Consider the following 27,970-nt stretch of genomic DNA (forward strand, 5'->3'; position numbering starts at 1 on the left):
GCATTTGGCGCCACGGCACCATGGCGGGGACACCAGCATCCCATCCCTGAGGATGTGGGTTCAAGTCCCCAGTCTGCTTCCTATTCCAGTCCCCACTAATGCTCCCTGGGAGGCAGCAGCCACGGCCCAAATGTGTGGGTCCCTGCAGGCTATGGGCGAGACCCGGATGGAGTCTATGGCTCCTGGCTTCAGCCTGGCCCTGCCCTGGCCATCGTGGGCATCTGGGGAGTGAACCAGCGGATGGGAGAGCCGTCTCAGCCTCTGCCTCTCTGCTTTTCAAATACAAACACAGAGCCACTTGTCTCGGGGCCACCTGGTCTGGACACGAAGCCCACACTGGACAGGGGGACCTGAGCCCCTTTCCACACCAAGAAGGAAGACACGGTCCCTGAAACGTCAGCCATGACCGCCTCCTGCACCCCCGATCAGTAGCACCCCAAAGTGCACTCCCGGCCCCCGGCCCCCTGTCACCCCACGAGGCAGCAAGACTTGAGATGGCTGATGTCTCGGACGGGCCAGCTGGTCACCCAGGGCCTCTCTCACCCCAGACCAAAGCCCAGGTCCCGTGTCATATCCCAAACGAGGCTGCTGCCCTGGGATCTGTCCTGCGGTCCTGGGCACCCCGGGTGAGACGCCCAGGCCTCGGTTTCTGCCGTTCATCGAACCCTCTGTCTGGCACCCCAAATCTTAAAGTGTCTCAACCCAGCTGTCACCCAAGGCAGGCAGGACCCCGTTTCTACCACCCCAGGAGGCTCCAGGACTCAGACTTGGTCACCCCAAAATAGACCATTCACCTCCAGAACTGACCTCAGAATTGGGGCCCCAGCACCCCAACCTATACAAGACTTGAGCCTGACACCACAAACTCTAGTCCTGCCGCTTCCAACAAGGGCCCTCAGCTGCCCGTTTATTTTTTTAAGGTTTGTTTGTTTGTTTGTTTGTTTATTTTGACAGGCAGAGTGGACAGTGAGAGAGAGACAGAGAGAAAGGTCTTCCTTTACCGTTGGTTCACCCTCCAATGGCCACTGTGGCTGGTGTGCTGCGGCCGGCGCACCGCACTGATCTGAAGGCAGGAGCCAGGTGCTTCTCCTGGTCTCCCATGCAGGTGTAGGGCCCAAGCACTTGGGCCATCCTCCACTGCACTCCTGGGCCATAGCAGAGAGCTGGCCTGGAAGAGGGGCAACCGGGACAGAATGCGACCTATTTATTTATTTGTTAACAATTTATTTGAAAAGTTGAGTCACAGAGAAGCAGAGGCAGAGAGAGAGAGAGAGAGAGAGAGAGAGAGAGAGAGAGAGAGGTCTTCCATCTGCTGGTTCACTCCCCAAATGGCCGCAGCAGCTGGAGCTGTGCTGATTCGAAGCCAGGAGCCAGGAGCTTCCTCCAGTCTCCCACGTGGGTGCAGGGACCCAAGGACTTGGGCCATCTTCCACTGCTTTCCCAGGCCACAGCAGAGAGCTGGATTGGAAGTGGAGCAGCCAGGACTTGAACCAGCACCCATATGGGATGCCGGCACTGCAGACGGCGGCTTTACCAGCTGCACGTATTCATTCTAAAGGCAAAGTGTCAGCGAGAGGGAGAGAGAGAGACAGAAGGAGCCAGAGACATCTTCCTCCTGCTGGTTCACTCCCCAAATGCCCACAACAGCCAGGTCCGGGCCAGGCGGACGCCAGGAGCCAGGAGCCAGGAGCCAGGAGCTCCATCCCAAGCACTAGGCCACCATCTTCCGCCTTCCCAGGTGCGTTAGCAGGAGCTGGATCAGAACCGAAGCTTCCGGGACTTGACCTGGAGCCCCAGGCTCTGTCACCCCCCCTGCCAGCCTCTGCCCCCCCAACCAGTGTGCCAGTCTCTGCTGCTGACCCCACCCAAGGGGGCCCCCTCCCTTCTTATCCCAAACTGCAGCCTGGGGCTCCCAAATTTCCAGCTGGCTACCCAGGCCACAGGAGTTCCTGAGCCAGCGAACTTGACCACAGATGCCCAGGTCCTCTTACCCCAGCCAGGAACTAGACCCAAGGCTGCCCCCCAACACAACACCCCGCCCCCACTCCGCTGCTCCCTGTTGGCCAGCTGGACCCTGGCTGTCTCCGACGGCCAGGCCTTTGGTCTCTGACCCTGATGAGACACCCACGCCCCAGGTTTCCGTTACTCCAAGCCAATCCTCCTCACTCTTAGGGCTATTTAGGGGGAGCCAGACGGGGAAAGGGACCCCAGCCTTGACCACTTCCAGTGCAGGTTCTGTCTCCTCTCAAAAGGCCTGGGGACCCGCAGCCAGCCGGTCCCTCCAGATGTCTCTGCCCTGGGTCAGCCTCCCCTGCCTGCTGCAGCCGCAGCCTGCTGACCGCTGCCTCGGCGACCTCAGAGCAGGGACCAGCTGGACCCCTGGGTGGGGTGCCCGCTCCCCGCCCAGAGGGTACTGACGCTCCGTGTGCCCTGGGAACACCGGCTTTGGGACCGACAGACAGGACGGCTCTGCTACCCCAGCATCAGGCTGGGGGCCCTGGCCTTAGTGCGACCCGGGTGACCTGCTCAGCCTCGGCCCCGGGCGCCCCAGGTCCCCACTCCCTGGTCTCCCAGCGGGAGCCCCGCTCGCTCCCTCTCGGGAGAGTCTGGAGGAAGCACTCGTCTGCCCTCTGGTGGCAGCCGCTAGAATCGCGCCCCCGCTGAGTGCCGACCCAGGCCCCCTGGTCTTCCCTGGCGGGGGCCGACTCCCTCCCTCTCAGCCGCTCCGTCCTTCCGCCTGGATCTGCCTTCCCCGTGGCTCATCATCCTCACTGATCTCGCGGCCCATCCCCCACATGACCCCGGGGGATCGAATGCTCACCACTGATCCTGTCCCTTTCCCTGGTTGCATGTTATCTTCAGCCCAGCTCTGGGCCTCCCCAGCTTGACCTCGGGGCCCTGTCCCCTCACTCCCTTCACCCCAGATCTGACCCGAGGGCCTCCGCACCTGCAGTTCCCATCCTTCTCTGTGGAGAATTCCAGAAGGCCGGGCACTCCAGGCCCCGACCGCACACGTGTGGAGGGAACGGGGACCAGCCAAGCTTTGGTGGTGACAGGAGTTGGAGCCGCTGGGGGCCAAGCCCCGGTGGCCCTTGTGGTCCCTGTGCTTAGGCAGTCCCACCCCAGCTCTTCCAGGGTTGGCTCTGCCCCTCTCAGGGCTCAGAGCGAGGTCACTTCCCCCAGGAGCCCCCCGGGGTCCTTCCCCAGAGGCGGCAGTGGCCGGGGGTCCACCTGGACAGTGGTCTCCCACACTCATCACTGCTCCCGCCCAGCGGCCTTCACGGTGCAGCCAGAGGGGAATCGTGTGTCCATGGTCACGCACTCGCCCCTGCTCGGGCTCCTCTGCCCAGAGCCCGCCTCCCCCAGCACCCGCAGCTCCCTCGCGGCTCAGGTCTGCCTGCCGTGTCCCGCGGGGAGGCCTCCTCTGGCCACCTGCTTCCCTTTTTTATAAGCTAGATCGAGCGAGCTTCCATCACACCCCAGATGGCACATGGACAGCTGAGCCAGGCCATAGCCAGGAGCTGGGAATTCCATCCGGGTCTCCCACGCGGGTGCAGGCGCCCCAGCACTCGGGCCGCCCTCCGCTGCTCTCCCAGGCCATCAGCAGGCAGTGGGTTCGGAAACAGAGCAGCCAGGGCTCAGATGGCGCTCACAGGACGCTGGCGTCTCCAGCAGCGGCCTCATCACTGTGCCACAACGCCCCGGCCACCCTCCATAACCAGCCGCTCACTCCAGAGCTCTCTGGGCAGCAGAGCGGACACAGCGGGTGTGGCCTGTGGGCCTGACACGCGCCTGCTCGCACAGCCGGCCCCTGGCTGGCCCTGGGGGCTCGGGTGAGGGCGCGTGGGGCTTCTGCTGCCCAGGCCGCGCGCGTCGGACGGGGGGCTGGGCAGGCCTGCGTGACCCCCGGTCCAGGTTGAGCTGCTTGTCTCGTATCCTCTCGTGTCCAGAATCCTCGCTGGGGACAGCCGTGTGCGGCCATGTGCGGCGTCCCCACTCCTCCTGGAGAGACCCTCAGCGTCCCCTCCCTTCCTGAGCGCTGCCCGACTCCCTGCAGTGCCCACGTGTGCGCTCCTGTCACCATCGCCCCCTCCCGCCCCCATCTTGGTCTCCATCATAGCCCAGAGGGGGGCCACGTGCTGAGTGATGTCACAGGAGACTGGGGGGGGGGCGCGTGCCGAGTGACGTCACAGGAGACGGGGGGGCGCGTGCCGAGTGACGTCACAGGAGACGGGGGGGCGTGCCGAGTGACGTCACAGGAGACTGGGGGGCGCGCGTGCCGAGTGACGTCACAGGAGACGGGGGGGGCACGTGCCGAGTGACGTCACAGGAGACTGGGGGGGGCGTGTGCCGAGTGCTGTCACAGGAGACCGGGGGGGGCATGTCAGTGATGTCACAGGAGACGGGGGGCGTGCCGAGTGACGTCACAGGAGACGGGGGGGGGCGCGTGCCGAGTGACATCACAGGAGACTGGGGGGGCGCGTGCCGAGTGCTGTCACAGGAGACCGGGGGGGCGTGTCAGTGATGTCACAGGAGACGGGGGGGGGGCGTGCCGAGTGACGTCATAGGAGACCCGGCGGGCCGTGTGCCATGTGACAGTGTCACAGGAGACCTGGGGGTGTGTGCCCAGTGACGTCACAGGAGACCTGGGGGCCACGTGCCGTGTAACAGCGTCACAGCTTTATTTCGGGAAGCCACCCCCTGACATGGGGCACGTGCTGGCGGTGGGCGGTGGGCAAGGGCGGGCGGTGGGCAAGGGCGGGCGCCGGCCGGGGCCTCGCTGACGCCTCACACGGGCTCCAGGGGCTCCATGTGCAGCTCCTCCGCGTCCACGGCCTCCACCTTGTGGAAGGCGGCGTGGGAGCCGATGACCACCAGGGTGGCCCCTGCAGGGAAACGGGCGGCTCAGGGCAGGTCCCCTGGCCCGGCCCTGCCGCCACCCCCGGCCACCCCGGCCACCCCGGCCCTGCACTCACCCAGCACCCAGAAGACAGCGGAGCCGGCCCCAGCCAGCCAGAAGAAGGGGAAGGAGACGCCTCCGGCCAGAGCGTACTGATGGGCTGGGCTCACCTCACGGCCTGTGGGCAGACGGCATGGGCAGCTGCCCCCACCCAGCCCCCAGAGCAGCCCCCTGCCCCCCGCCCGGCCCCCAGCGTCCCCACCGCCTCCCTCAGCTCCCAGCTCAGGTTCCAACCAGAGTCTCAGCCGGTGGAGGACACGCGTGGCTGGTGGCTGACAAACGGATAGAACCTCACACGGCCAGAGACGCCGCCTGCAGCCTGGCGCGGCCAGGGTGTGGCTGGGCTTCCTCAGGGACCCCTCCCGGCTCTGCCAACCCCAGCCCCCCTGCCCCTGGCGCCCTGATCCCGACCATCCCCTGGCTGCCCCCCAACCTGCCAGTTCTGCTCGGTAGCAGGAGGCACGGCCTGGGCTCCCCGGTCCCGCCCCGGGGCGCAGACGGGTGGGGAGGGCCAGGCCCGTGCAAGGGCGCCACCTGGTGTCCCGTGTGGGGACCTGCAGTGATGCTCCCCGCAGAGGCGGGCGGCGGGGCGGCTGGGGCAGGGTTAGGGCTCAGCCAGGGGGTGAGCGAGGGCGATGCGGGGGGGGGGGGGGGGCTGAGGCTGGGCAGGGCCACCAGCTTGTCAGGCCTGCAGGAGTCCCGAGAGCCAGGCTCGGGGGAGGCCCCAGGGACGTGGACCTGGGGGCCGCGGTCTGCGAGCCGAGGGGCCAGGATCTGATTTCTCACCGAAGAGCACGAGCTTGGACTGCAAGGTGCGCAGGTACAGAATGTAGCAGGCGCCGAAGAAGACGGCCAGGGCCACCAGCAGCATGGGCGACGTCACCCTGGAGGCGGAGGGCAGGCAGGCGGAGGTCAGGCCCGGGCCCTGCAGCAGCGGGCGAGGCCGGGCGCGGGGCGTGGGGCGGGCCGGCTCACACGCAGTACAGGATGAGGCCGAGGAACACGAACACGTAGTTGCTCTGGTAGTACTCCACGTTGCGGACCAGGCGCTGGCACAGCTCGCCCAGGTTGCGGGGCCGCGAGAAACGCCGCTGGTCCACGAAGGCGCCCCACGGCCGGATGGTCGCCCGGCGCCGCTCCAGCCACTCGCGGCCGGCGCCGGACGGAATCAGCTTCGGCAGCAGGGTCCTGGGGGGCGGGGCGGGGGCCAGCGGTGAGCCGGGACCCCGACCCTCCCGGAAGCCAGCGGAGGGGGGGAGGCCGGCGCCTGGGCCCTGGGGCGGGGCGGGGCGGGGCGGGGCGGGGCTCCCCCCTGGACCCCGGGGCAGGAACGGGCCGGAGGACCGGACTCCGGCGTCCCAGAAAGACACCAGGAGTTCCGGTGTCCGGGGCCAGGACCCCCGCGACTCGAGGGGAGAGGAGGCCGGGGCCGGCACCCCCGGGCTACAGCGGGCTCGCTCACGTGGCGCTCAGCCCTTCGGCCTCGGCCTCCTTCTGCTGGTCCTTCGGGGCCGCCATGTCTGCGTTGTGAAGGGCAGAACCGCTGTAACCGGCCCCGGGCCCTGCAGACCCCACGGGCCCCGTCGGAGCCAGGCCTCACCCAGCGGCGCCGACGTGGCTCCGCGTCGGGGCCGCTGGGGGCGGAGCTCTGCTCACGAGCATTGTGGGAGTTGTAGTCCCGACGGGCGACTGGGCGCCATAACGGCGGGCTGGCTCGCAGGGCATTGTGGGAGTTGTGGTCTCTATGGGCATTGTGGGAGTTGTAGTTTCAGGAGTGGGAGGTGGGGAGTTGGGTGTTGTGTAGTCTCCCTCGGAGGGTACAGGGGGGACCGTGCGGGCTGTCGTCCTGACTCTAGAAGGCATAAAAAGATACCCTGGCGGGCTTGATTAAACACTGAACCCTAGGCCTCGGGCCCAAACGTTCCGACTCAGCCAGTCTGGACTGCAGGCCGTGAAATCCCCTTTGTGTCAAGTCCCTGCGGGCCGCATAGCGAGCAGCAGGGTGGCGGGGAATCTGTGGGCGTCCATCGTCCTCAAGAGGTGGGGAGCGGGCCCCTCCCAGGGATCTCGGGCTGAGTAGGGTAACACGACAGCCACGAGGGGTTGAGGGGAGGGTTGAGAATTTTACTTTATGTTTTACATTTATTTCAGAGGGAGACACACACACAACTCCCATCCACTCAACCCAGGTCTCCCACTCGGGAGCCAGGAGCCCGATCACCTCCCAGGGCGCCCGTTAGCTGGAGCCGGGCGCCAGAACCCCAAACCAGACCCAGTCACTCCGAGGTGGGACACAGGTGCCTTAACCACTAGGCTAGTGGCCCTCTCCCCTAAGAGAAGTTGTTGTTGTTGTTTAATATTTTATTTACTTACAGAGGTAGAGAGAGAGAGAGAGATCATCCATCCACTGGTTCACTCCCCAAATGGCCACAGTGGCCGGAGCTGGGCTGATCCAAAGCCAGGAGCCAGGAGCTTCCTCTGGGTCTCCCACGCGGGTGCAGGGGCCCAAGCACTTGGGCCATCTTCCACTGCTTTCCCAGGCCACTGCAGAGAGCTGGATCAGAAGAGGGGCAGCCAGGACTTGAACCAGCACACATATGGGATGCCGGCATCACAGGTAGAGGCTTAGCCCACCATGCCACAGCGCTGGCCCCTAAACAGAAGTGTGTGTGTGTGTGTGTGTTTAAAGGAGCTGTCAGGTCCAGCATTGTGGCACAGCCGGTTAAGCCACCGCCTGTGACACTATCATCCCATATGGGCAATGGTTTGAGTCCCAACCGCTCCACTTTCCATCCAGCTCCCTGTCAATACGCTTAGGAAAGCAGTGGAAGATGCCCCAAGGAGCCGGCGCTGTGGCGTAGCGGGTAAAGTCTCCACTTACAGTGCCGGCATCCCACATGGGCACCAGTTTGTGTCCCGGCTGCTTCACTCCTGATCCAGCTCTCTGCTGTGGCCTGGGAAAGCAGTGGAGGATGGCCCAAGTGCTTGGGCCCCTGCACCCGCGTGGGAGACCGGAGGAAGCTCCTGGCTCCTGGCTTTGGATCAGTGCAGCTCCGGTCATTGTGGCCAACTGGGGAGTGAGCTAGCGGATGGAAGACCTCTCTCTCTCTGCCTCTCCTCTCTCTGTGTAACTCTGACTTTAAAATAAAAAAAAAAAATAATACAAGCAGAGGGAGTTTTTACACCTAATGAGCTGGAATTCTGCGTCAGACTTAGAAGATCCAGGCTGTTGCAGTTGAATTCTCTACAATGTAGCAGTGGGTTCCTTTCTGAGAGGAGCAGCCTGGTGGGGGCAAGAGGCGCGGAGTCAACACACAGACCCCGGGAGTCCGGTGAGAGCAGGCTTGAGGCGAGCAGCCCGCAGACTCGTTTATTACAGTTGGTACAACAGCTTATATAGCCAAGACCAGCCAATCTGGTCAAGGGGCGGTCTATACCCCAACCAATCACAGCCTGTTGCCAGGCAGTTTCCAGAGCCATCCAATCACAGCCTGTCGCCAGGCAGTTTCAAATCCATCCAATCACAGCCTGTCGCCAGGCAGTTTCCAAAGCCAGGTGGGTTTCAAAGCCATTCCTGACTAACTGACGCTCGCTTGCCAGTGGCCACCTTGGCATGGCCTTCTCATTCCACTACACCAGGCTATGTGGGTTTTTTGCTTTATTTTTTTTAACAAGATTTATTTATTTGAAAGGCAGAGTTACAGAGAGATTTAGAGAGCTCTTCCATCCACAGAAGCCTGGAACTCCATCCGGGTCCCCCACATGGGTGGCAGGGAGCTAAGCCTTGGGCCACCTTCTGCTGCCTTCCAGGGATCTGGATAGGAAGCGGAGCAGCCGGGACTCGAACCAGCGCCCCTGTATGGGACGCTGGCGTCGCAGGCTGAGCCACAGTGGGGGTCCTGGCTGACCGGTTGGGGTCTGGTCAGCTTGCTGAACCTCCACGCTGTCTCCAGCAGTGGGATCCACTCAGCCCATGGTGCAGAGCGAGCGCTGAGGGCCCTGACGTTGGAGCCGCTCCGTGACCGCTGGGGTTACAACCTCTGGAAATCAGAGGCTGTGGCCACCTCGGCCGCCTGGGGCGGGGCTGGTGTCTGAGGCACGGGTCTCCCTTTTCCTCCGTTCCCACGATGCGGGGGAGGAACTTCCTCCCTGCTCTTGCCCCTCCCTGGCGCGGGCACTAAAGGGGGGTGCGCTGGGGCGGGACCTCAGACAGGTGTGGGGTCGGGAGGCCGGGCTCCCTTCCGGGGGCTGAGATGCCGGTGGGGCTGTGGGAAGGGGAGGGACTTTCTTTTTTTCCGTTTTTATTTATTTGTTTTTATTTGACATTCAGAGAGAGAGAGAGAGAGGAGATTTCTCATTTGCCATTTCACTCCTCAAATGCTTGCAACAGTTGGGGCTGGGCCAGGCCAAAGCCAGGAGCAGGAACTCCATCCAGGTCTCCCACGTGGGCGGCCGGGACCCAACTTCTTGAGCCCTGGCTGCTGCCTCCTGGGGCGTGCACAGCAGGAAGCCAGGACTCAGCCCCTCTGGTGTGGGCGGCTGGCGTCCCACGTGGTGGCTCCACTGCAGAACCAGAGGCCGCCCCTGGTGGGGGCGGGCTCCACATGGGGTATCCGGGGACTCTTTTAGTCCCAACTCTCCTCTCCCAGGATCCACACCCCTTATACGTTGTGCTTTGGGGCTGGCTGGGAGGCATTGGGGTGGGGAGGTGGGGGAGGGGCATGAGGGGCAAGGAGGCCCCCTGTGGGTGGTCCTGAGCTGAAGATCAAAGAGCCACATCTGGGGCAGCCATTGTGATGCTCCCGCATCCCACACTGGGGTAAAGTCACGGCCACTCTGCTTCCAATCCAGTTTCCTGCGAGGCCCTCCCCTGGGAGGCAGCAGCGAGGGACCCAGTGCTTGGGCCCCTGCTACCCACGTGGGAGGACCCGGATGGAACTCCAGGCTCCTGACTTCAGCCTGGCCCAGCCCTGGCCGTTGTGGCCATTTGGGGAGCACACCAGCAGATGGACAATCTGTCTTTCAAATAAATTGTTTTAAACAATTTAGAAACAGAGGAAGAGCCCCACGTTGCAGGTCAGATCTGCGGGCTCCTGTCTTTTCCCCTCGGTGACCCCTGGGCGTCTCGCGGCGTCTTGTGTGGGCAGCTTGGGTGCTGTTCCGCCTCAGGCTGCCGGGTAGGTGCTGGTGGACAGCGGCGCCTGAGCGCGGAGTGGTGCGGCCGGCAGAGGGAGCCAGAGAGCAGCCTCCCCTGGTGCGGCCGGCAGAGGGAGCCAGAGAGCAGCCTCCCCGGACAGGAGGAATCTTGGGGACCAGAACGGGAGGCACAGGCCCAGCTGCCCCCTCCCAACCCGGATTTCATTTCTGTTGTGAGAGCGGCAGCCGCCCCTCTGAGAGCCCAGCCAAAGCAGTTTCACTCCATAGCCAGCCACACGCAGGCACGAAAGGCAGGAAGGAGGCCCCGGAGGCTGGAAGCGGGGAACAGTGTGGCCAGGACAGGGGGAAGGGCCACGGTGGGGGCCCAGAGGACGTGGGGGGGACGGGAAGAGCCCACTGCAGGGTGCCAGCGGCAGGGGCGCTCTCGGCTGTGTGACATCCCTGTGCCCCAGTGTGTAGGGGGCGTTTCTCCCACTGCACCAGACATGTGAAGCCACATCTGGGGTCCCTGGCCGAGCTCCGGGCTCTCACAGCCCCTGCCAGACCCAGGCTCTGTCTTGGGGTCTCCCGCGGAACTGGTGATCTTGACCCCTGACCTCTGCCTGCCTTCCCCAGTCAGAGGGCTTCTCCTTCAGCCATCACCTTATGCAGTGGGCACGGGACACCCTGGGCACCTCCAATCCCTGTGCCCCGGCTGCCCGGACACCAGTGCTGGGAGGCAGGAGGCCTGGGTCTGGCCTGGCCACAGCTCCCTGTGGCAGAATGGCTCATGTCCGAGGGACTGGGTGTTGGTGAGAGCGTGGGACAGCTGGGACCCAAGGACAGGAGAGCCTGAGACAGGCTCTGGCGGCTTCCGTCACACTGGCCTCACCACCCGGCCGTCCCATGCCCACGTGTGTTTGTGTCGCCAGAAGCCAAGGCTGGGATGTTCCCGGTGCCGCACTGGGAGCGGCCCCTAGACCATCCACGAGAGGGGCGAGTGGGGGCTGCTCCATGGCGTGAGCAGAGGGCAGTGCACCGCCACGTTTCGCCCGTGGGACGTCCGGCGTATGTGTGGTGACCGATCGGTGACCGGGCTGGCCGGGGGCAGGAGGGAGCGTCCCAGCGACAAACGTGCTCTGTGCACCTGGGTGTCACGGAGCTGTGCCCTCGACTCCGTGTGTGTGAGTTGAGCTCCACGGAGGATTGGCACCTGACTCACGGCCCTGGCGGCCCGGGGCCACATCCCAGACCCGCCCCCTCCTGGCTGTGTGACCCGAGCGGGCGAGTTCCTCCTCTGTGCCTCACCCCCGGTGGGGACTCAGCGAGTTGGGCTCCCCAGGTGCTCAGGAAGGGGCCGAGCGCAGGGTGGGACGGATCCTCACTTCTCCATCATCATCCTCTCCTCACAGCCTTCCAGGGTCCCACACAGAGAGGACCCCGGGCTGCAACCCCAGATCCCAGTGCCTGCCCCTCCCCATTGCCTGGCCAGCCCCAGCCACTCTCCCTCTCACTTGAATGCCATCGGGGACTCCAGGAGCCGTCCCAAGCCCAGGCCAGGCTAGGTGCCTGCCAGCCCTGAGCACACACACACACACACACACGGCCTCTCTTCCCACTGATATATTTGTAATTGTCCAGAACCAGAGGTGGCATCAGCCGGGGGGGAGGAGGAGTAAAAAAGAGCCTGGGAGAGGGGGAGGGTGGGGCTGGGGGGGGGGGGAGAAACACACAGGGAAGAGGAGAGAGGCGGGGCGGGGCAGGGAGAGAAGCCAGCCAGAGGGAGGAGGCGGGAGATAACTGAGGGGGTGGGGGCCGAGGGAGAGAGGGCCCCTCCCCAAGAATACAAAATGGGGGGACTGGCGGGGGCTGCCCTGGGCTTCGGGGCAGGGGGGGAGTCGGGCGACAACGTGGTGGGGTTGAGGTCAGTAGTAGGTTTCTTTCTCCACCCAACCTGGAGGGAGAGAGAGAGAGAGAGAGAGAGATGGTGAGAGATGCCGGGAGAGGAGGCAGCTGCACCCCACCCCAGGGAGCCCGCCCCTCTGGCCCGGCCGCCCGCCCCCGCCCCCGCCCCCCCCCTCACCCCCGGGGTTCCTGCGCAGGATGAGCTTGCGAATTTCATCGTAGACGAAGATCAGGAAACTGTACGGGAAGGCACAGAACCACCAGCTGGGCCTGCAGAGGGAGAGAGGGTGAGCGCGGGGCCCGGGGGACCCGGCACCTGGATGGTGCGGGGAGCCTGCCCTGGGGGTCCCGGGGGGCCAGGGCACTCACTTGAGCGGGTACATGCGGAGGGCCACGTCCATGCCGGGGCAGTAGGACAGGAAGGCTGCGAGCGCCGTCTCCTCAAACAGCCCGAAGATGAGGATCTTGTTCCTGGAGACACAGGCGGGGCCGGGCTGGGCCTGGAGGAGCCCCCAGCAGCCCAGCGCCCTGCACCCCCGAGCCACGGAGCGAGCCGGCGGGCAACAGTCACAGCCGCGTGGGCGTGTGTGTGTGTGCGTGTGTGTGTGCGCAGACAGGAGAGCTGGGCCCGCCCCCACCTAACCCCGCCCGGACAGCTGCAGCTGCACAGGCGCGTGTGTGTGTGCGTGTGTGTGTGTGCGCACAGACAGGAGAGCTGGGCCCGCCCCCCACCTAACCCCGCCCAGACAGCCACAGCCGCACAGGCGTGTGTGTGTGTGTGTGCGCGCGTGTGTGTGTGTGCAGACAGGAGAGCTGGGCCCGCCCCCACCTAACCCCGCCCGGACAGCCACAGCCGCACAGGCGTGTGTGTGTGCGTGTGTGTGCGCTCAGACAGGAGAGCTGGGCCCGCCCCACCTAACCCCGCCCCGGGCCTCACTTCATGCCCTGCTGGAAGACCGAGTTCCTGCGCGTCTTGCAGATGATCAGGTCGGCCCACTGCACCACCACGATGCTCACGAAGAAGGCCGTGTGGCAGGTGAACTCCACCACCTTCCTCTGCTCGTAAGTCTGCGGGGGCCGCGGCGGCATCAGCCCCGGGCTCCGCGCCCCCTCCCGGCCCGCTCTAGGCCCGGACGCGCACAGGGCAGGGGACAGGGCCGGGCCCGGCGAGGGTCTGGCGGCTGGAGGCGCCCGCCCGCTCACCCACTGCTGTCCGTAGCTGTCCTCCAGGTCGTTGACCGTGCGGTCGTCCCAGTTCAGCCGGATGCCCACCAGGTTGCCGGGCAGGAAGCCGTTTTCAGCCAGGATCACAAAGTAGGAGAAGAAGCCGCCGAGAGCCTGGATCATTCCTGGGGAGGAGAGGAGGCTCAGGCGGGGCCTGTGCACCCCAGAGGCCCCGGAGACCTCCCGGGGCGGACGCAAGGCCCGCCAGGCCCGTGGGGGCCCTCTCTGAGGTCAGGGTCTGAGGCCACTGGAGCATTGTGAAGCCCTGGAGGACTTGGGTCCCCTGTGGGAGGGACCTCCCTCGGCCTCGGCCTGCCAGGCCCTGCCCCCACGACACGCACGGGGAGGGCGGGCTCTGCCCCCAGGGAGCCTGGTGTGGGGCCAGCCTCACCAATCTGGCCGTAGGCCATGCTGATCAGCCTCTCGTTGACCAGCTTGTCGGTGCGCGGGTTCCTGGGCTGCCTCTTCATGATGTCGCTCTCAGCTGCCTCGTAGGCCAAGGAGATGGCGGGGACCTGGGCGGGAGGGCGCGGGTGAGCAGAGGGGGCCAGCAGGAGGCGGGGAGCCCCTCCCGGTGGGCAGGCTCACCATGTCGGTGCCCAGGTCGATGCAGAGGATGGTGATGGTGCCCAGGGGCAGCGGGATGTTGGCCATGATGAACAGCAGGAAGGGGGTGATCTCGGGGATGTTGCTGGTCAGGGTGTAGGCGATGGATTTCTTCAGGTTGTCGAAGATCAGGCGGCCTGCAGGGGGTGCTGGTGAGGCTCCCCGCCCCCCCGGTAGCCCCTCTACCCTCCCTTCAAATCCACCCCCCACCTTTCTAACCCAAACCTCTTGGAATCCAGCTGCTTCAATATCCCCCCACCCCAGTGACTCAGCTGTCCCATTCCTGGGTCAGACCCTAGAGAAATCTGAGCTCAGTCTACCCAAAGGCAAGTTCAAGGGCGTTCATTAGGAGCCGGCCTTGTGGGGCAGCAGGGAAGCCGCTGCCTGCAACGCCAGCATCCCACAGGGGCGCCAGTTCCGGACCTGGCTGCTCCACTTCTGATCCAGCTCCCTGCTATGGCCTGGGAAAGCAGCGGAAGATGGCCCAAGTGCTTGGGGCCCTGCCATCCACATGGGAGACCCGGATGGAGCTCCTGGCTCCTGCTTTTGGCCTGGCCCCTCCCTGGCCGTTGTGGTCACTGGGGGGCGGGGCAGTGTGGACGTGATGCGTGAGAAGGGCCCCAAGAGTGTTTAGACCGCATGATCTGGCTCGGAGTCAGGACCGTGGCTGCCTGTGGGAGCGGCAGCCCCAAGGGGGGTCTGGGGGCTGCGAGGCCGCGTCCCTGTGTGGGAATTCACGGGGCTGCCTGACCGGCTGGCCGTCAGATCTCAGCGAACTCCCATCCGTGCTGTGGGCCCCAAGGAGGAGATGAAAGCCTAACCCGGCCGGCCCCACCCTCCGCCTTCCCTCCCGGGCTGAACAGCTGCTGACAATGTCACTGACAAAGAAAACCGAACCCAGGCAGCGCTGGCGCTCCCACCGCCTGCGCGTAAGCTGGAGCCCGGGGGCCTGAGCCCCTGCCTGCGCCCGCAGCTCTGCGTGGAAGCACGCATGCTGCCCTCCCGGGGGCAGGCGATGGCCGAGGCGTGCGCCAGCCGGGGGATCCGCGTGACACACGAGGGCGCTTCAGAAACTCCGTGGAAGACAGAATCGACCCTCTCGCCACGAGCTTCCCATAGAGCGTCACGGCGTCCCCAGCGGGCGCTGGACTCCCCAACCCCAACCTCACCGACAGCCTCCTTTCGCCACCTGTCCCCCATCACTTCACCCCGGGACGCCACGCGACTCTAGCTTGTGTTTGGTAACTTGAGCAAAGCTGCCTCTCCCAGCCCCCACGGCAGGGGCCGCAGCCCCGCGGCACGGCGGCCTGGAAAAGTCTGGAAGGAGCAGGTGCCTGCGTCCCTAGCACAGAGCACAAGGTGCTGACTGGGGTCTCCTCGGGCATGGGCGTTCACCTGTCACCCTGGGCTCAGCTTTACCGCAGGAACCCAGACCAGTGCTGTTTCAGACGGGCACTGTCCCGGGGAGTGAGGTTTTGCGTGTCCGGTCACCCCCCTGCCTGCTCTCTGCATTGTTCTCGGGGGCTACGGATCGCTGTGATGATGAGCATAAAATGAAACCTGAACCAGACCGTCTGTGCCCACATCTTCAGCCCGGCGGAAGGCGGAGCTGTCGACCCCGTGGCCGGACTCCAGCTTGGCCTCAGACTCCAGGGTGGAAATCTGAGCATGCACCCCGCCCCCCCCCCCCCAAGACTCCACTGGCCTTGTCACCCTGGAACACCTCCTTGATCTTCCAGCCCAGCCCAGGGAAGGGGCCTGCACTTCCGAGTCGGTCTCACTGGCCGGACCTGGGCCCACCAGGGACCCATCAGCTTGGTCCTGCCTCCCCAGGGCCCAGTGTGTCCTGTGGTCTCCACTGGGCACCTGCTGCAGCCCCAGGCTGTTCCCCTCACCCTTCTGGGGCCCTCTGGGGGGGACCCCGGTCTCCAGGGCCACCCCCTGGCCACTCACCCTCTTCCACGCCGGTGACAATGGAGGCGAAGTTGTCGTCCAGGAGGATCATGTCCGCCGCCTGCTTGGAGACGTCGGAGCCGGCGATGCCCATGGCCACCCCGATGTCTGCCTTCTTCAGGGCCGGGGAGTCGTTCACCCCATCGCCCGTGACGGCCACGATGGCGCCCTGGGGGGAGGCAGGGGACGGTGACACCCGGAGGCCACACCCCAGCCCCTCCTCCTGCAGACCCAGCAGTCCGGGCCCCTACCCAGCCCCTTCCTCAGTGAGAACCCAGGAGTTGAGACCTGGCCCCTGTTTCTGCAGGGCCCAGCCCACCTGTCTCTGGGGGCCCGCCTGTCTCTGGGAGCCCGCCTGTCTCTGGGGGCCCGCCTGTCTCTGGGAGCCCGCCTGTCTCTGGGGGCCCACCTGTCTCTGGGGCCCACCTGTCTCTGGGGGCCCACCTGTCTCTGGGGCCCACCTGTCTCTGGGGGCCCACCTGTCTCTGGCTGCCCACCTCTCTGGGAGCCCACCTGTCTCTGGGGGCCCACCTCTCTGGGAGCCCACCTGTCTCTGGGGGCCCACCTCTCTGAGCGCCCGCCCGCCTGTCTCTGAGACCCCACCTGTCTCTGGGGGCCCACCTCTCTGAGCGCCCGCCCGCCTGTCTCTGGGGGCCCACCTGTCTCTGGGGCCCACCTGTCTCTGGCTGCCCGCCTGTCTCTGGGGCCCGCCTGTCTCTGGGGCCCGCCTGTCTCTGGGGCCCGCCTGTCTCTGGGGGCCCACCTGTCTCTGGGGCCCACCTGTCTCTGGCAGCCCACCTGTCTCTGGGGGCCCACCTGTCTCTGGGGGCCCGCCTGTCTCTGGGGGCCCACCTGTCTCTGGCTGCCCACCTGTCTCTGGCGGCCCGCCTGTCTCTGGGGGCCCGCCTGTCTCTGGGGGCCCACCTCTCTGAGCGCCCGCCTGTCTCTGGGGGCCCGCCTGTCTCTGGGGGCCCGCCTGTCTCTGGGGGCCCACCTGTCTCTGGCTGCCCACCTGTCTCTGGCAGCCCGCCTGTCTCTGGGGGCCCGCCTGTCTCTGGGGGCCCACCTCTCTGAGCGCCCACCTGTCTCTGGGGGCCCGCCTGTCTCTGGGGGCCCGCCTGTCTCTGGGGGCCCGCCTGTCTCTGGGGGCCCACCTCTCTGAGCGCCCACCTGTCTCTGGGGGCCCGCCTGTCTCTGGGGGCCCGCCTGTCTCTGGGGGCCTACCTGTCTCTGGGGGCCCGCCTGTCTCTGAGCGCCCACCTCTCTGGCGGCCCACCTCTCTGGCGGCCCACCTCTCTGAGACCCCACCTCTCTGGCGGCCCACCTCTCTGAGACCCCACCTCTCTGGCGGCCCACCTCTCTGAGACCCCACCTGTCTCTGGCGGCCCACCTGTCTCTGGGGGCCCGCCTGTCTCTGGGGGCCCACCTCTCTGAGTGCCCGCCCACCTGTCTCTGGCAGCCCTCCACGATGATGAGCTTCTGCTGGGGGGACGTGCGGGCGAACACGATCTCCGTGTGGTTCTGCAGGATCTCGTCTATCTGCTCCGAGGTGAAGTCCTTGAGGTCGGTGCCGTGGATCACGCAGGCCTTGGCGTCCCTGGGAGAGGACCGAGGTCAGGGCGAGTGAGGAAAAGACAGGCAGGGGGCGGGGCCGGCCCCAGGCAGGGGCGGGAAAGCTGAGGGAATCAGGAGACCCAAACAGAGATGAGAGAGTGACAGGTGCAGACACACAGGGGACTTGACTGAGTCCGGAGATGGGGATCACCCGCACTCGCCTCAGCGGGGAGGAGGCGGTGGGGGCACAGGGGCGTGGGGCTGGGGGTGCAGGCCCACGGCCCGCCCACCCCGCGGCACAGCACAAGGACCGTGGTGGAGAAACAGCTGGGGGTGCTAAGAGGCCCCAGCAAGGGCGGGGCAGGGGCTCACCGGGGGTTGACCTGGCTGACGGGAATGTTGAGCCGGGCAGCGATGTCCTCCACGGTCTCGTTGCCCTCGGAGATGATGCCCACGCCCTTGGCGATGGCCTTGGCCGTGATGGGGTGATCGCCGGTGACCATGATGACCTGTGGGTGTTGACTTTTAGGGCTGGGCCGGCCTCCTCGCAGGACCCTGAGGCCCCACCTCCACCCCCCCAGCTACCCCCCACCCCGGCTGCACCTTGATGCCGGCACTGCGGCATTTGCCCACGGCGTCCGGGACGGCTGCCCGGGGCGGGTCGATCATGGACATGAGGCCCACGAAGCACAGGGTGTCCGTGGTGAAGTTCACGTCGTCACAGTCGAAGGCGAAGCCCTTGGGGAACTGCTCCTCGGGCAGGTAGTAGTGGCAGAAGCCTGGTGGCCAGGACGGGCGAGGCGTGAGGGCCACAGCCTCCCTGGACCTCCAGGCCTTGGCCCCAAAGCTCCCCGCCTTCGGGGATCCCGGAAGTCGACCTCCTCCACCAGGCGACATTCGCGTCCGAAGGCTCCTTCCCCTCTCATTCATTCATTCATTCAGGGTGCGCTGGCGGCACCGGCCCCTCCTCGCGCTCCGGGGCCCCCAGAGCCCCCCAGAGCCCCGGCCCGCGGCGCTCACCCAGCACGCGCTCGCCCAGGCCGCCCAGCTCCAGGTAGGCGTTCTGGAAGGCCTCCTTCATCTCCTCGTCCAGCGGCTGCTCCTTGCCCTGCAGCAGGATGGTGGAGCAGCGGTCGAGGATGCGCTCGGGGGCGCCCTTCATCACCAGCAGGTACCGGTTGTCGTTGGGGTCCTCGGTCTCATGGATGGAGAGCTGCAGGCAGAGCGGAGGGGGCGGGTCTGAGCCACCTGGTGGGGGGGGCCCTGCAGGCCACCTGGGGACGGGCCTCTGCAGCCCCACTTCCACCAGTGACCAGCAGGGGGCGCTGTCTGCATCGCTGTACCAGAGAAATGTGCCTGCGTCTGACAGATGCCCCCGTCCCTGTCCCCCACAGGGCAGCTCCGGCCACTGCCTTTCCCTGCCTTGCCCACAGCTTCTCTCAGCCCACAGGGCCCTGTCTCCCAATCGGTCAGTCGCCTCCGAGATACCAGGGCACTTCAAACAGTTCGTGGAAAAATGGAATTAAAGAGACGTTTACTTCCGGGCAAAAAAAAAAAAAAAGTTGAAATCCTTAAATAATTTTTTCATAAATTATTTTGAAGATCCCTTCTATGCAAAGATTTCAATTTTTTCCCACCAAAAAAATACTGTAATTCCAATTTCCATGAGCATTTTTTTTTTAAAGGAGAGAGAGCAAGACAGAGAGGGAGAGGCAGACAGAGAGGGGTCTGCCACTGCTGGTTCACTCCCCAGATGCTCATGGCAGACGCCCATTGGCAGAGGCCCAGACAAGCAGGCCAGGGAGTGGCCGGGCCAGGGAGTATTAGTCAGCCCCCAAGGGGAGGAGGCGCCGACCTCCAGGACATCAGCGATGTGCAGGAGGCCAGGCTGGAGCCGACCAGAGCGGCACACCCACGGCCACAGGACGTCAGCGCTTGGTCGGGGTGGGGGGCAGCTGAGGGGCGAGGGGCTTCTTCCTCAGGTGAGAAGAATGCAGGTGGGTACACGGGCCTGTGACCGCACCAGAACGAATTGGGTACACACTCCAAACAATGGTGTGCGGTGTGTGAGTTCTGTCTCGTAAAGCTGGTTAAAAAGGTGAGTGGCGGGGCCAGCGCTCTGGTGCCGCGGGTTAAGCTGCTGCCTGAGCTCTGGTTCGAGTCCCGGTTGCTCCACGTCTGGTCCGGCTCCCTGCTGATGCACGTGGGAAAGCAGCGGAGGACGGCCCAAGACGTGGGGCCCCTGCCACCCACGTGAATTTAAAATGAATTTAAATTAAATTAAATTGAATTTAAATTTAAATTAAAATGAATTTAAATTAAAATGAATTTAAAGAATAAAAATGGAGGGGAGTTAAGCTCTGTGTCCTCTCGGCTCTGAGCCCGCTGAGGCTCAAGCCCCTCAGAGCCACAGTCAAGCCCCTTTACAGCAGACGAAGCCCAGGGGGCTCTGGTCCAGCACCCACTGCCCTCACCACCCACCGGATCAGCTGTCTTGTTGCTGTTCAGCCAAAGCAACACGCTCCTGCCCCAGGGCCTTTGCACATGCGGTGCCTGCTGCCTGGCGCTTCCCCGGACATCTGCAGGGCTCCCTCCCTCCGTGTCCTGGCCAGTGGACACCACGTGTCTTCCCTTGGGCCTTTGTCTCACTCTGGCCCTGGGCTAAGCTGCAAGGCGGAGACTCACTGCTGTGGAACCCCAGCGTCTGGCAGGTGCTGACCCGGCTGTGGGGGTGCTGCCGAGACGCCCACAGCCCACACCACAGCGCCTGGGCTCAGCCTTCCTCTCGGACACAGACCCCGGGAGGCAGCAGGCGTGGGCTCCAGTCCTGGGGCTCCCGACACCCAGGTGGGAGACCTGGACGGAGCTCCTGACTCCCGACTGTAGTCCCAGCCAGGGTCTGCTGTGTGCACTTCGGGACTGAGCCAGTAGCTGAGAGCGTGCGTGCTCGCTGCCCAGTCGCGCCCGGTGAGGAAGGGTGGGCGGTGTCCTCCCAGGCCCCTGGTGGCCGGCCGCCTCCCTCGGCCTCTCCCCCCAGTGCAGACCCCGCCCCCGCGGCTCCCCGCCCGCGGTCTGGGGCGCACCTGGTACTTGTTGGTGGAGTTGAAGGGGATCTCGGCCACTTTCTTGTTGCGCTCGCGCATCAGCTTCACGGAGCCCGAGGACAGCTCGATGCACTTGAGCAGGGCTGACTCGGAGGCGTCGCCGGCCACGTCCCTCTGCGGGGGAGGGGGAGGCTCGCTCAGGGCGGGGCAGCCCATGGTGGTGGGGAGGGGGCGGCTCGGGGACCCACCTTGAGGACAGGGATGTTGTCCTGGCCGCCTTTGAAGACGGCGCGGTTGCAAAGCCCTGCGATGTGGGACAGCGCCACCCAGGTGTGTGAGCTCTTGTCGAAGGAGGTCCCTGAGGGAGGCACGTGTGAGGGGGGGGTCCCCGGGCTGCGCCCTCCTGCAGCCCCCACCTCGCTCGGCACCTGCCCCCACCCCGCTCACCAGACTGGTCCTCGGTGGTGTCGGCCTCGTGGATCTGGTTGTCGAACCACATGTGGGCGACCGTCATGCGGTTCTGGGTGAGGGTCCCGGTCTTGTCGGAGCAGATGGTGGACGTGGAGCCCAGGGTCTCCACCGCCTCCAGGTTCTTCACCAGGCAGTTCTTGCGGGCCATGCGCTTGGCCGTCAGCGTCAGACACACCTGGGCACGTGCCGGGGCATGGCGAGGGAGGGGAACAACGTGAGCATTCGCAACCCACCTCTCCAGCCCAAAGAGAAACCCGGAGGGCTTCACCCGGCACCACCAGGGTGGGTCTGACAGAGAGAGGCTCAGAGGTGCCCCAAAGACACACTCTAGAATGTCCAGCCGACCCTGCGTGGTGGAATACTACACACCAATGAAAAAGACCAGCCAGCTGCTGTGTGGCTAAAACAGAATGCTTAGTAAACAAGGAATCACAGGTGAGACCTCCATGGACAGGGAGCATCCAGCAGGCCAAGTCCACGTGCACGGCTGGAAGACGGCTCAGGGTCGGGTTGGGGGTGGGGGCTGCTCCTGCCACCCTCGACCAGGTGCCGGCACAGAACGCTCGGACCACCAGAGCGCACATGGGCGCCTCCGTGTACGGCCCCGGAGCTTTCTGCCTGTCAGACCCAGGAAGGCGAGGGGCGTCCCCAGGATGACCCCTATGTGGAGCCGGCGGCCACACTGACAGTGACCCGCCCCCCGGGGCCTTCGGGGAGGCAGGGCGGGGCCTTCATTTCGCTTTGACGCTGGACGTGTTCTTCAGACGTCTGACCAGCAGCGTGCGGTCTTAGTTTTCTCAGTCCCGCGTCAAAACGAGAGGACGGTTAGCCTTTCATGGCTCTGGGTGTTTCCCGAGGCGTCAGCTCTCTGTGCGGATGGAGGGGCCTCCACCCCCCCAGCGCCTTCCCCTTCCAGATCTGGGAGGCTGAGCCTTCAGCAGCCAAGCGGCCTCCTCCCTCAGAGCCAGGGGTCCAGGCCCCTCCCCTCAGCCTCCGTCCTCTGACCCAGGGACCCAGCCTCACGGTGACAGTGGCCAGCAGGCCCTCCGGGACATTGGCCACGATGATGCCGATGAGGAAGATGACGGCCTCGAGCCAGGTGTAGCCGAGGATGAGGGAGAGGATGAAGAAGGACACGCCCAGGAAGACGGCCACGCCGGTGATCAGCTGGATGAAGTGCTCGATCTCGATGGCGATGGGCGTCTTGCCCACCTCCAGGCCCGAAGCCAGCGTGGCGATGCGGCCCATGACGGTGCGGTCCCCCGTGGCCACCACCACGCCCCGGGCCGTGCCTGCGAGGCCGGAGGGGCGAGGCTGAGGCTGGGGGCCGCCGTGAGGGTCCCCGGGGCGCGGCCGGGGTCCCCACCACGCCTGCTCACCTTCCACGCAGTTGGTGGAGAAGAAGGTGATGTTGCGCGTCTCCAGGGGGTTGTCGTGCGTGCAGTCAGGAGAGCGGGTCTGGGGCTCGGATTCGCCGGTCAGGGAGGAATTGTCCACCTGCAGCGTGGGGAGAGGGCTCAGAAGGCATTTTTGGGGGGTGGGTAGCCTGGGGAAGTGTGAGAGCTGGAGTGGGTGAGAGGTGTCTCGGATGTGGCGGTCAAAGGTGGCCGAGGTCCGGGGTGCTGGGGGCCTAGGCTCCCGAGGGAGGGCGGAGCGGGGCGGGAGGGGGCCCAGGCCTCGCCCCACCTTGCAGCCATGGGCTGAGATGATGCGCAGGTCGGCTGGGACTCGGTCTCCGCCCTTGATCTCCACCAGGTCCCCGACCACCACCTCCTCGGCGTTCACCTGCATCTTCTCCCCTTCCCGGATCACCAGGGCTTGCTGGGAGGGAGCGAGAGGCGTGAGCCCAGGGCTCCGCCTGCCTGCCTGGGCCCGCCCCCGACGCTCCTCCCCGGCGCCGCTCACCTGTGGAACCATGTTCTTGAAGGACTCCATGATCTTGGAGCTCTTGGCCTCCTGGTAGTAGGAGAAGCAGCCGGTGATGATGACCACGGCGGCCAGCACGATGCCCAGGTACAGCTGTGGGCACAGAGGGGCGGGGTCACAGCTGCCCGGTCCCCCTCCCCCACGGGACTGGTGGAATCTGGCAGGGAGCTCTGGGGGTCTATGTTCTAAGTCCTTGTGCACCTGTGCGTCTGGGTCTCAACATCCCTCTGGGGGTTTTGTGTGTGTCCACCTGCCTTCTCGCCTGTGTTGGAGAATCTGGGTGCACGCTTACTGCCCGTCCGTTTGACACTCCGCTGGCCTGGCCTTGCGCCTGTGGACGGCGTGTGTCTGGGTCTCTGCCTCCACGTGGTCTGTCTGTCTGGGAACACTGTGTGTGCTCGATGCAGCTGTGTGTGTGCCCGAGTCCCCCTGTCCGTCAGTTGGTCTGAACCCATCTGCGCCTGGACACGACGGCTATGTCAGAATTCAGGTCGTGGGGGGCTGAGCTGATGCTCAGAGCTGGCGCTGGGCTCTGCTCATGGCAAGGGATCTGTTGAGACCAGGTCCTGCGTGTGTCCCCGGGGCTGGGTAGACCGGCCCTGCCCTGGGTCAGGAGTATGCTCCCTTTTGGGTATCTGTCAGCCAGGGACCGCCCTGTAGTGTCTGATCCCCAGGCCACCGAGGCCACGTGGGCTTAGGACAGACCCCGGGACAGGGTACTCGGCCTGTCGGAGCCCCGGTTTTCTTGGGCTTTATCTGGTTGTCTCCCTGGGTGATGGCAATAGTCAGGTGGGAAAAAGGCGGAGGGTGGATGTGGGGAGCCTGACGGGCCGGGAGAAGTGGGGTGCGTGTGTGTCCCCAGGAAATGTGCGGGCCTTGCCCAGGGCAGGGTAGGGGCACGCACGTTGTCACCAGAGGGGTCGTCCTCCGTGCCCGCCTGGATGCCGTAAGCCAGGAAGCAGAGGATGGCCCCAATCCACAGCAGGATGGAGAAGCCCCCGAAGAGCTGTCGGCAGAACTTGACCCACTCCGGGGTGGTCGGGGGCGGTGTGAGCGCATTCGGCCCGTCCCTGGCCAGGATCTCCTGGGCTTTGCTGTGTGTCAGACCCTGGGGGACACAGAGAACCACCCCTGAGCAGCCTGGGCACCAGGGGTCCAGGCCTCGCCCCTCCCGCACAGACCCAGGGGTCCAGGCCCCGCCCCTCCCACGCAGACCCAGAGGTCCAGGCTCCACCCCTCCCGCTCAGAACCGGGGGTCCAGGCCCCACCCCTTCCACGCAGACCCGGGGGTCCAGGCCCCGCCCCTCCCGCGCAGACCCAGGGGTCCAGGCCCCCAGCCCCTCCCGCTCAGAACCGGGGATCCAGGCCCCCAGCCCCTCCCGCTCAGAACCGGGGGTCCAGGCTCCCCCCCTCCCGCTCAGACCCAGGGGTCCAGGCTCCCCCCCTCCCGCTCAGACCCAGGGGTCCAGGCCTCGCCCCTCCTCCCTCAGACCCAGGGTCCAGGCCCCAGCCCCCCCTCCCACGCAGACCCAGGGGTCCAGGCCCCAGCCCCTCCTCCCTCAGACCCAGGGGTCCAGGCCCCCAGCCCCTCCCGCGCAGGCCGCACCTGCACGCAGTCCGTGTTGTACTTCCGGCACACTTCCTCCACCGACATCTTGTGCTCTGTCTGAGGAACAGGAGTTTGGGGGGCGGTGAGAGCCACGGCCAGCCCTGGGGGGAGGGGGTGGGGTGGGCCGGCCTGCGGGGCGGGGTGGGGCGGGGCGGGGGCGGGGCTTACCATAGCCACCTCCTTCTTGAGGTCGTCCAGGTCGCGGCGCTCCTTGCCCTTGTTCTTCTTGGGCGAGCCCTTGTCATCTTTCTTGTCCTGCGAGGTGGCGACACGGTAGCTGTCAGAGCCACCAGACTGCGGGCGAGAAGGGATTCCAGGGGGACACGGCCGCCACTCCGCGGGGGTCTGCATCCGCGCAAGCCCCGCCCCCGCCCGCAGCGGCTTGGAGCCCATGGCTCTGGTCCTGGCCCGTGGCCCCACGGGCTCCGTCTTTTTATCTCCGAGCGCCTTTTCCTGTCTCTCCCCCGTTCCCCCGGGCCAGCCCATCATTCCTGTTTCTGTGTGTATCTCTCTCCATCTCTGTCTCTCTCCAGGTCGCTGTGTCTCTCTGTCTTATTGCTTTGGTTTTCAAAATGTATTAATAAGTATATTTATTGGAAAGGCGGACAGACAGATGGAACTCCGGCTCACTGGCTGGGAAGCCAGGAGGGGGAGCCCCAGTGCAGGGCTCCCGTGTGGGTGTCAGGGAGCGGATCCCCGCTGCCTCCCAGGCTGAGCATCACCTGGGAGCTGGAGCCACCAGAGAGCCCAGAGCTGAACCCAGGCATCCCAAGAGGCGTCTGGACTGCCAGGCCAAATGCCACCCTCTCCGACTTTCTGTGTCTCTCTCCCTTCCAAGCCGTCGGCCTCTCGTCACTTTGTCTGTCTTACCCCGCCCCCGAGTTTCTCGGATGTGTGTCTTGCACCATGCCTGTGTCTGCCGCCCCCGCCCCTGCCTGGTTCTGGCTGTTTCTGCCCCTCTGGCTTCTCTCCATGTTCCCAGTCTCTCTCGGTGTCTGCTGGGATCTGAGACTCCGGGGATGAACCTTCCCGTCTCCCTCTCCTCCTGCGTCCACCCGCATCTCTGCAGGTGTCCCCGTCTCTGTGATACGCGGCCTCTCTCCCTTCTCCCCCTGCCATCTTCCTCTCCATCTCTGATTCTCGGTGGCCGACTATGTCTCAGATTCTGTCTCTTTCTGTTTGCTTCTCTGCTGCCTCTCTACGGCTCTGTCTCCAACTCCATCTCCCTCGGTCTCTGTCTCTTCCTCTCGGACCACAGCCCTCTGTGTCTCTGTCCCTCTCTGACTGTCCCCATCTCTGGCGGATGCACCCAGCATCCCTGTTCCAGCTCTGGGGCTCCCCCCTCTTCTCAGCCTGGCTGTCTTCCTGGGCTGCTGTCCACCCCATGGGTGTCTCAGTCTCTCAAAGGATCCGGTGCCCCTACAGGTCTGGCAGAATGGGAGGCCAGAGAGCAGCCCAGGTGCCAGTCATGGCCAGGGGCTGGCCACCGAGCACAGCGATGGACAAGCAGCCCATCCCCCCATGTGGAGGGCTCTAATGGATGAGCTGTGGGCCCCCAGGGGTGGGTGAGAGCCATGGATGGCCTTGAGCGGGCGTGCAAATGGTCAGGTCTCTGGGGGACAGCAGGTGAGCCAGGTGGGCTTTGGGGTGCAGAAGACCCAGCGTCAGAAGCCTGAGGCTGGCTTGGACTGGGCGTGGTGTTGGGGGCAGATGGGGCAGCGTGGCACGGCTGGCAGGAGGGCACCGATAGATCCCACGGGCCCAGGGCCAAGCTGGGCTGGGAGGCTCAGCGCTAATCTCCTGGTGACCTTGTAGAGGCCTGAGCTGCCTGCTGTCTGCCCCTGGCCCCCGAGACTGAGTCTGGGGGTGCAGGGAGGAGCCACATGCAGGGGTGCAGGGGTGGGAGGGAAGCTTGGCCCCCGGCCAGGCCTGCAGCAGTGCTGCGTCCCCGCCTCCAAGCTGGGGACAGAGGCCTCTCCTGCACCACCCTGCGGCCTCTGCAGATGAGGTGGACAGCGGCCAGAAAGCAAGGGGCACTGCTAGGAACGCTGGGAGCTGATGTCTGGGTTCCTGTGAGAACCGAGGTGCGGCAGGGGGACTGGACGCTGCATCTGGACGGGGAGGGGCTCCGGCCTGGAGTCCTGGGTCTGGGGGAGGAGGAACTGGGGTTCTGAGAGAGGAAGGGCTGAGCCCCCAGGCCCCAGGGCCCTAAGGAACAGGGGAGTGGGGTCTGCACTGCTGAATGTGAGAGCACAGGGGTGACTCCAGGACCCTGCGGGGACTCCTGGGCTCCCCCTTGCCCTTGCTGACCAGACTCCCTCGGGGGTGGCTTCCATCTGCTAGAGGGGGGCTGAGGCTTTCCCAGGCAAGGCGGGAGGCCCAGATGGGCGCACCGCGGGGAGGAGGCTGCTCCTGGGGGTGGGGGGCACGCACGCCTGTCTCGCTGTGGCCGTCGCTGCGGCTCCTCGCCTTCCGGGCTGCGCCTCCCCTCCAAGCCCGGGTGCCTGAGGCCAGCTCTGAGGGTCTCTCCCTCACCTCCCCTGTGCCCCCACCTCCTCTCCCCGGCTGTTTCTGGATTTTCATCTCAGCCCAGGGTTCTCACTGTGTCTCCCTCACTGTCTGTCCACGGTGTCGCGCTCTCATGTCTGCCTCTCCCTCCCACTCCCTTCTCCAGTCAGTCCTCTTCCCCAGTCTTCCCATGGCTCCCCCCACTTACCTGACAGCCAACACTGCCCCCCCACTCACCCCAACAGAAAGATCTGCAGCCCCACCCCACCCCCACCCTCAGGCCCCTCAGCCTTCCTCCGCCATCTTTCTCCCCATCCCCCGCCCCCACCCCGACCTTCTCTCTTCACCTCACCTACCCCAACCCACCCCTCTCCTCCCCCCACCCCACCCCCGCCCCAGACACGCAGGGAGGAGTCCAGGGCTGCAGCGGGGGCCAGGTGTCAGCCAGGGAAGGAGGCGGCATCTGCAGGAGAGACTCAGACAAGGACACACGGACACAGAGGCAAGGGCAGAGCCAGGCACGCACACTCCCCGCAAGCGCTCTCCCTGCCCCCAGTGCCCCAGGTGCGCGCCGCATCCGGACGCAGACACCCTGCGGCCCCGGGGCAGCAACGCACTGCGGAGCCCCCGCATTCGGGCCTGGAAGGAGAAAGAGGTCATCTCTCGCCTGTCCCGCAGCCTGGACCTGTCCCCACCGGGCCGGGAGGGGGGGGCCTGGCACACCCAGGCACGGGGCAGACCTGCAGACCCCACGGGGGCCACGCCGCCGCGGGCAGGGCCGGGGCGCACACGCACACGCGGCGACTCGCACAAGGTCAGCAGAGACGCCCAGGGCCGCCCCCGCGCCCGCGGCACCAGCCCCCGGGGCCGCCCACCCTGGGCCAGTCCCGCAGCCCCCGTGCCCCCAGTGTCGCGGGACCCCTCAGGGTCACCCTCACGCAGCCCCGGCCGGCCCCAGCACCTACCCCCATCTTGGCGGCTCCGCGGGCACAGGGGCGGGCTCGGGCGCGGGCTCGGGGCGGGCTCGGCTGGGGCTCTGCAGCGCCCGCGCCTCGGTCGGAACGCGTCCGTCCG

General features: G+C 65.7%; 2 protein-coding genes across 2 annotated transcripts; both read right to left on the reverse strand.

The window, feature by feature from the left end:
• Nucleotides 1-4,651: 4,651 nt before the first annotated feature.
• Nucleotides 4,652-6,584, reverse strand: RABAC1 (Rab acceptor 1). The gene is made up of 5 exons (XM_062176466.1): nucleotides 6,423-6,584; nucleotides 5,936-6,148; nucleotides 5,747-5,844; nucleotides 4,977-5,078; nucleotides 4,652-4,886 (listed from the first exon to the last, which is right to left on the reverse strand). Exons 1-5 carry the CDS (start codon nucleotides 6,476-6,478, stop codon nucleotides 4,789-4,791), a joined length of 567 nt encoding a protein of 188 aa, XP_062032450.1. The 5' UTR covers nucleotides 6,479-6,584; the 3' UTR covers nucleotides 4,652-4,788.
• A 5,374-nt stretch (nucleotides 6,585-11,958) lies between these two features.
• On the reverse strand, nucleotides 11,959-27,906 carry ATP1A3 (ATPase Na+/K+ transporting subunit alpha 3). The gene is made up of 23 exons (XM_062176069.1): nucleotides 27,862-27,906; nucleotides 24,557-24,643; nucleotides 24,386-24,445; nucleotides 23,684-23,887; nucleotides 22,759-22,872; nucleotides 22,540-22,674; nucleotides 22,233-22,350; nucleotides 21,877-22,145; nucleotides 20,830-21,028; nucleotides 20,631-20,740; nucleotides 20,422-20,556; nucleotides 18,359-18,551; nucleotides 17,942-18,117; nucleotides 17,711-17,847; nucleotides 17,231-17,381; nucleotides 15,785-15,953; nucleotides 13,814-13,968; nucleotides 13,617-13,740; nucleotides 13,205-13,350; nucleotides 12,939-13,069; nucleotides 12,371-12,472; nucleotides 12,180-12,271; nucleotides 11,959-12,050 (listed from the first exon to the last, which is right to left on the reverse strand). Exons 1-23 carry the CDS (start codon nucleotides 27,865-27,867, stop codon nucleotides 12,022-12,024), a joined length of 3,042 nt encoding a protein of 1,013 aa, XP_062032053.1. The 5' UTR covers nucleotides 27,868-27,906; the 3' UTR covers nucleotides 11,959-12,021.
• Nucleotides 27,907-27,970: the final 64 nt, after the last annotated feature.

This window comes from Lepus europaeus, chromosome 19 (assembly GCF_033115175.1).
Source record: "Lepus europaeus isolate LE1 chromosome 19, mLepTim1.pri, whole genome shotgun sequence".
NCBI classification, from domain to species: Eukaryota; Metazoa; Chordata; class Mammalia; order Lagomorpha; family Leporidae; genus Lepus; species Lepus europaeus.

Coding starts and splice junctions, on each gene's coding strand:
- RABAC1 (XM_062176466.1), bottom strand. CDS start 6,478: ATGGCGGCCCCGAAGGACCAGCAGAAGGAGGCCGAGGCCGAAGGGCTG. Junction 5,845..5,935: donor GGCCTCATCCTGTACTGCGT/GTGAGCCGGCCC, acceptor CTCCGCCTCCAG/GGTGACGTCGCCCATGCTGC. Junction 4,887..4,976: donor CGCTGTCTTCTGGGTGCTGG/GTGAGTGCAGGG, acceptor GTTTCCCTGCAG/GGGCCACCCTGGTGGTCATC.
- ATP1A3 (XM_062176069.1), bottom strand. Junction 13,969..15,784: donor TGTCACCGGCGTGGAAGAGG/GTGAGTGGCCAG, acceptor CACCCCCTGCAG/GCCGCCTGATCTTCGACAAC. Junction 12,051..12,179: donor CCTGCGCAGGAACCCCGGGG/GTGAGGGGGGGG, acceptor CTCTCCCTCCAG/GTTGGGTGGAGAAAGAAACC.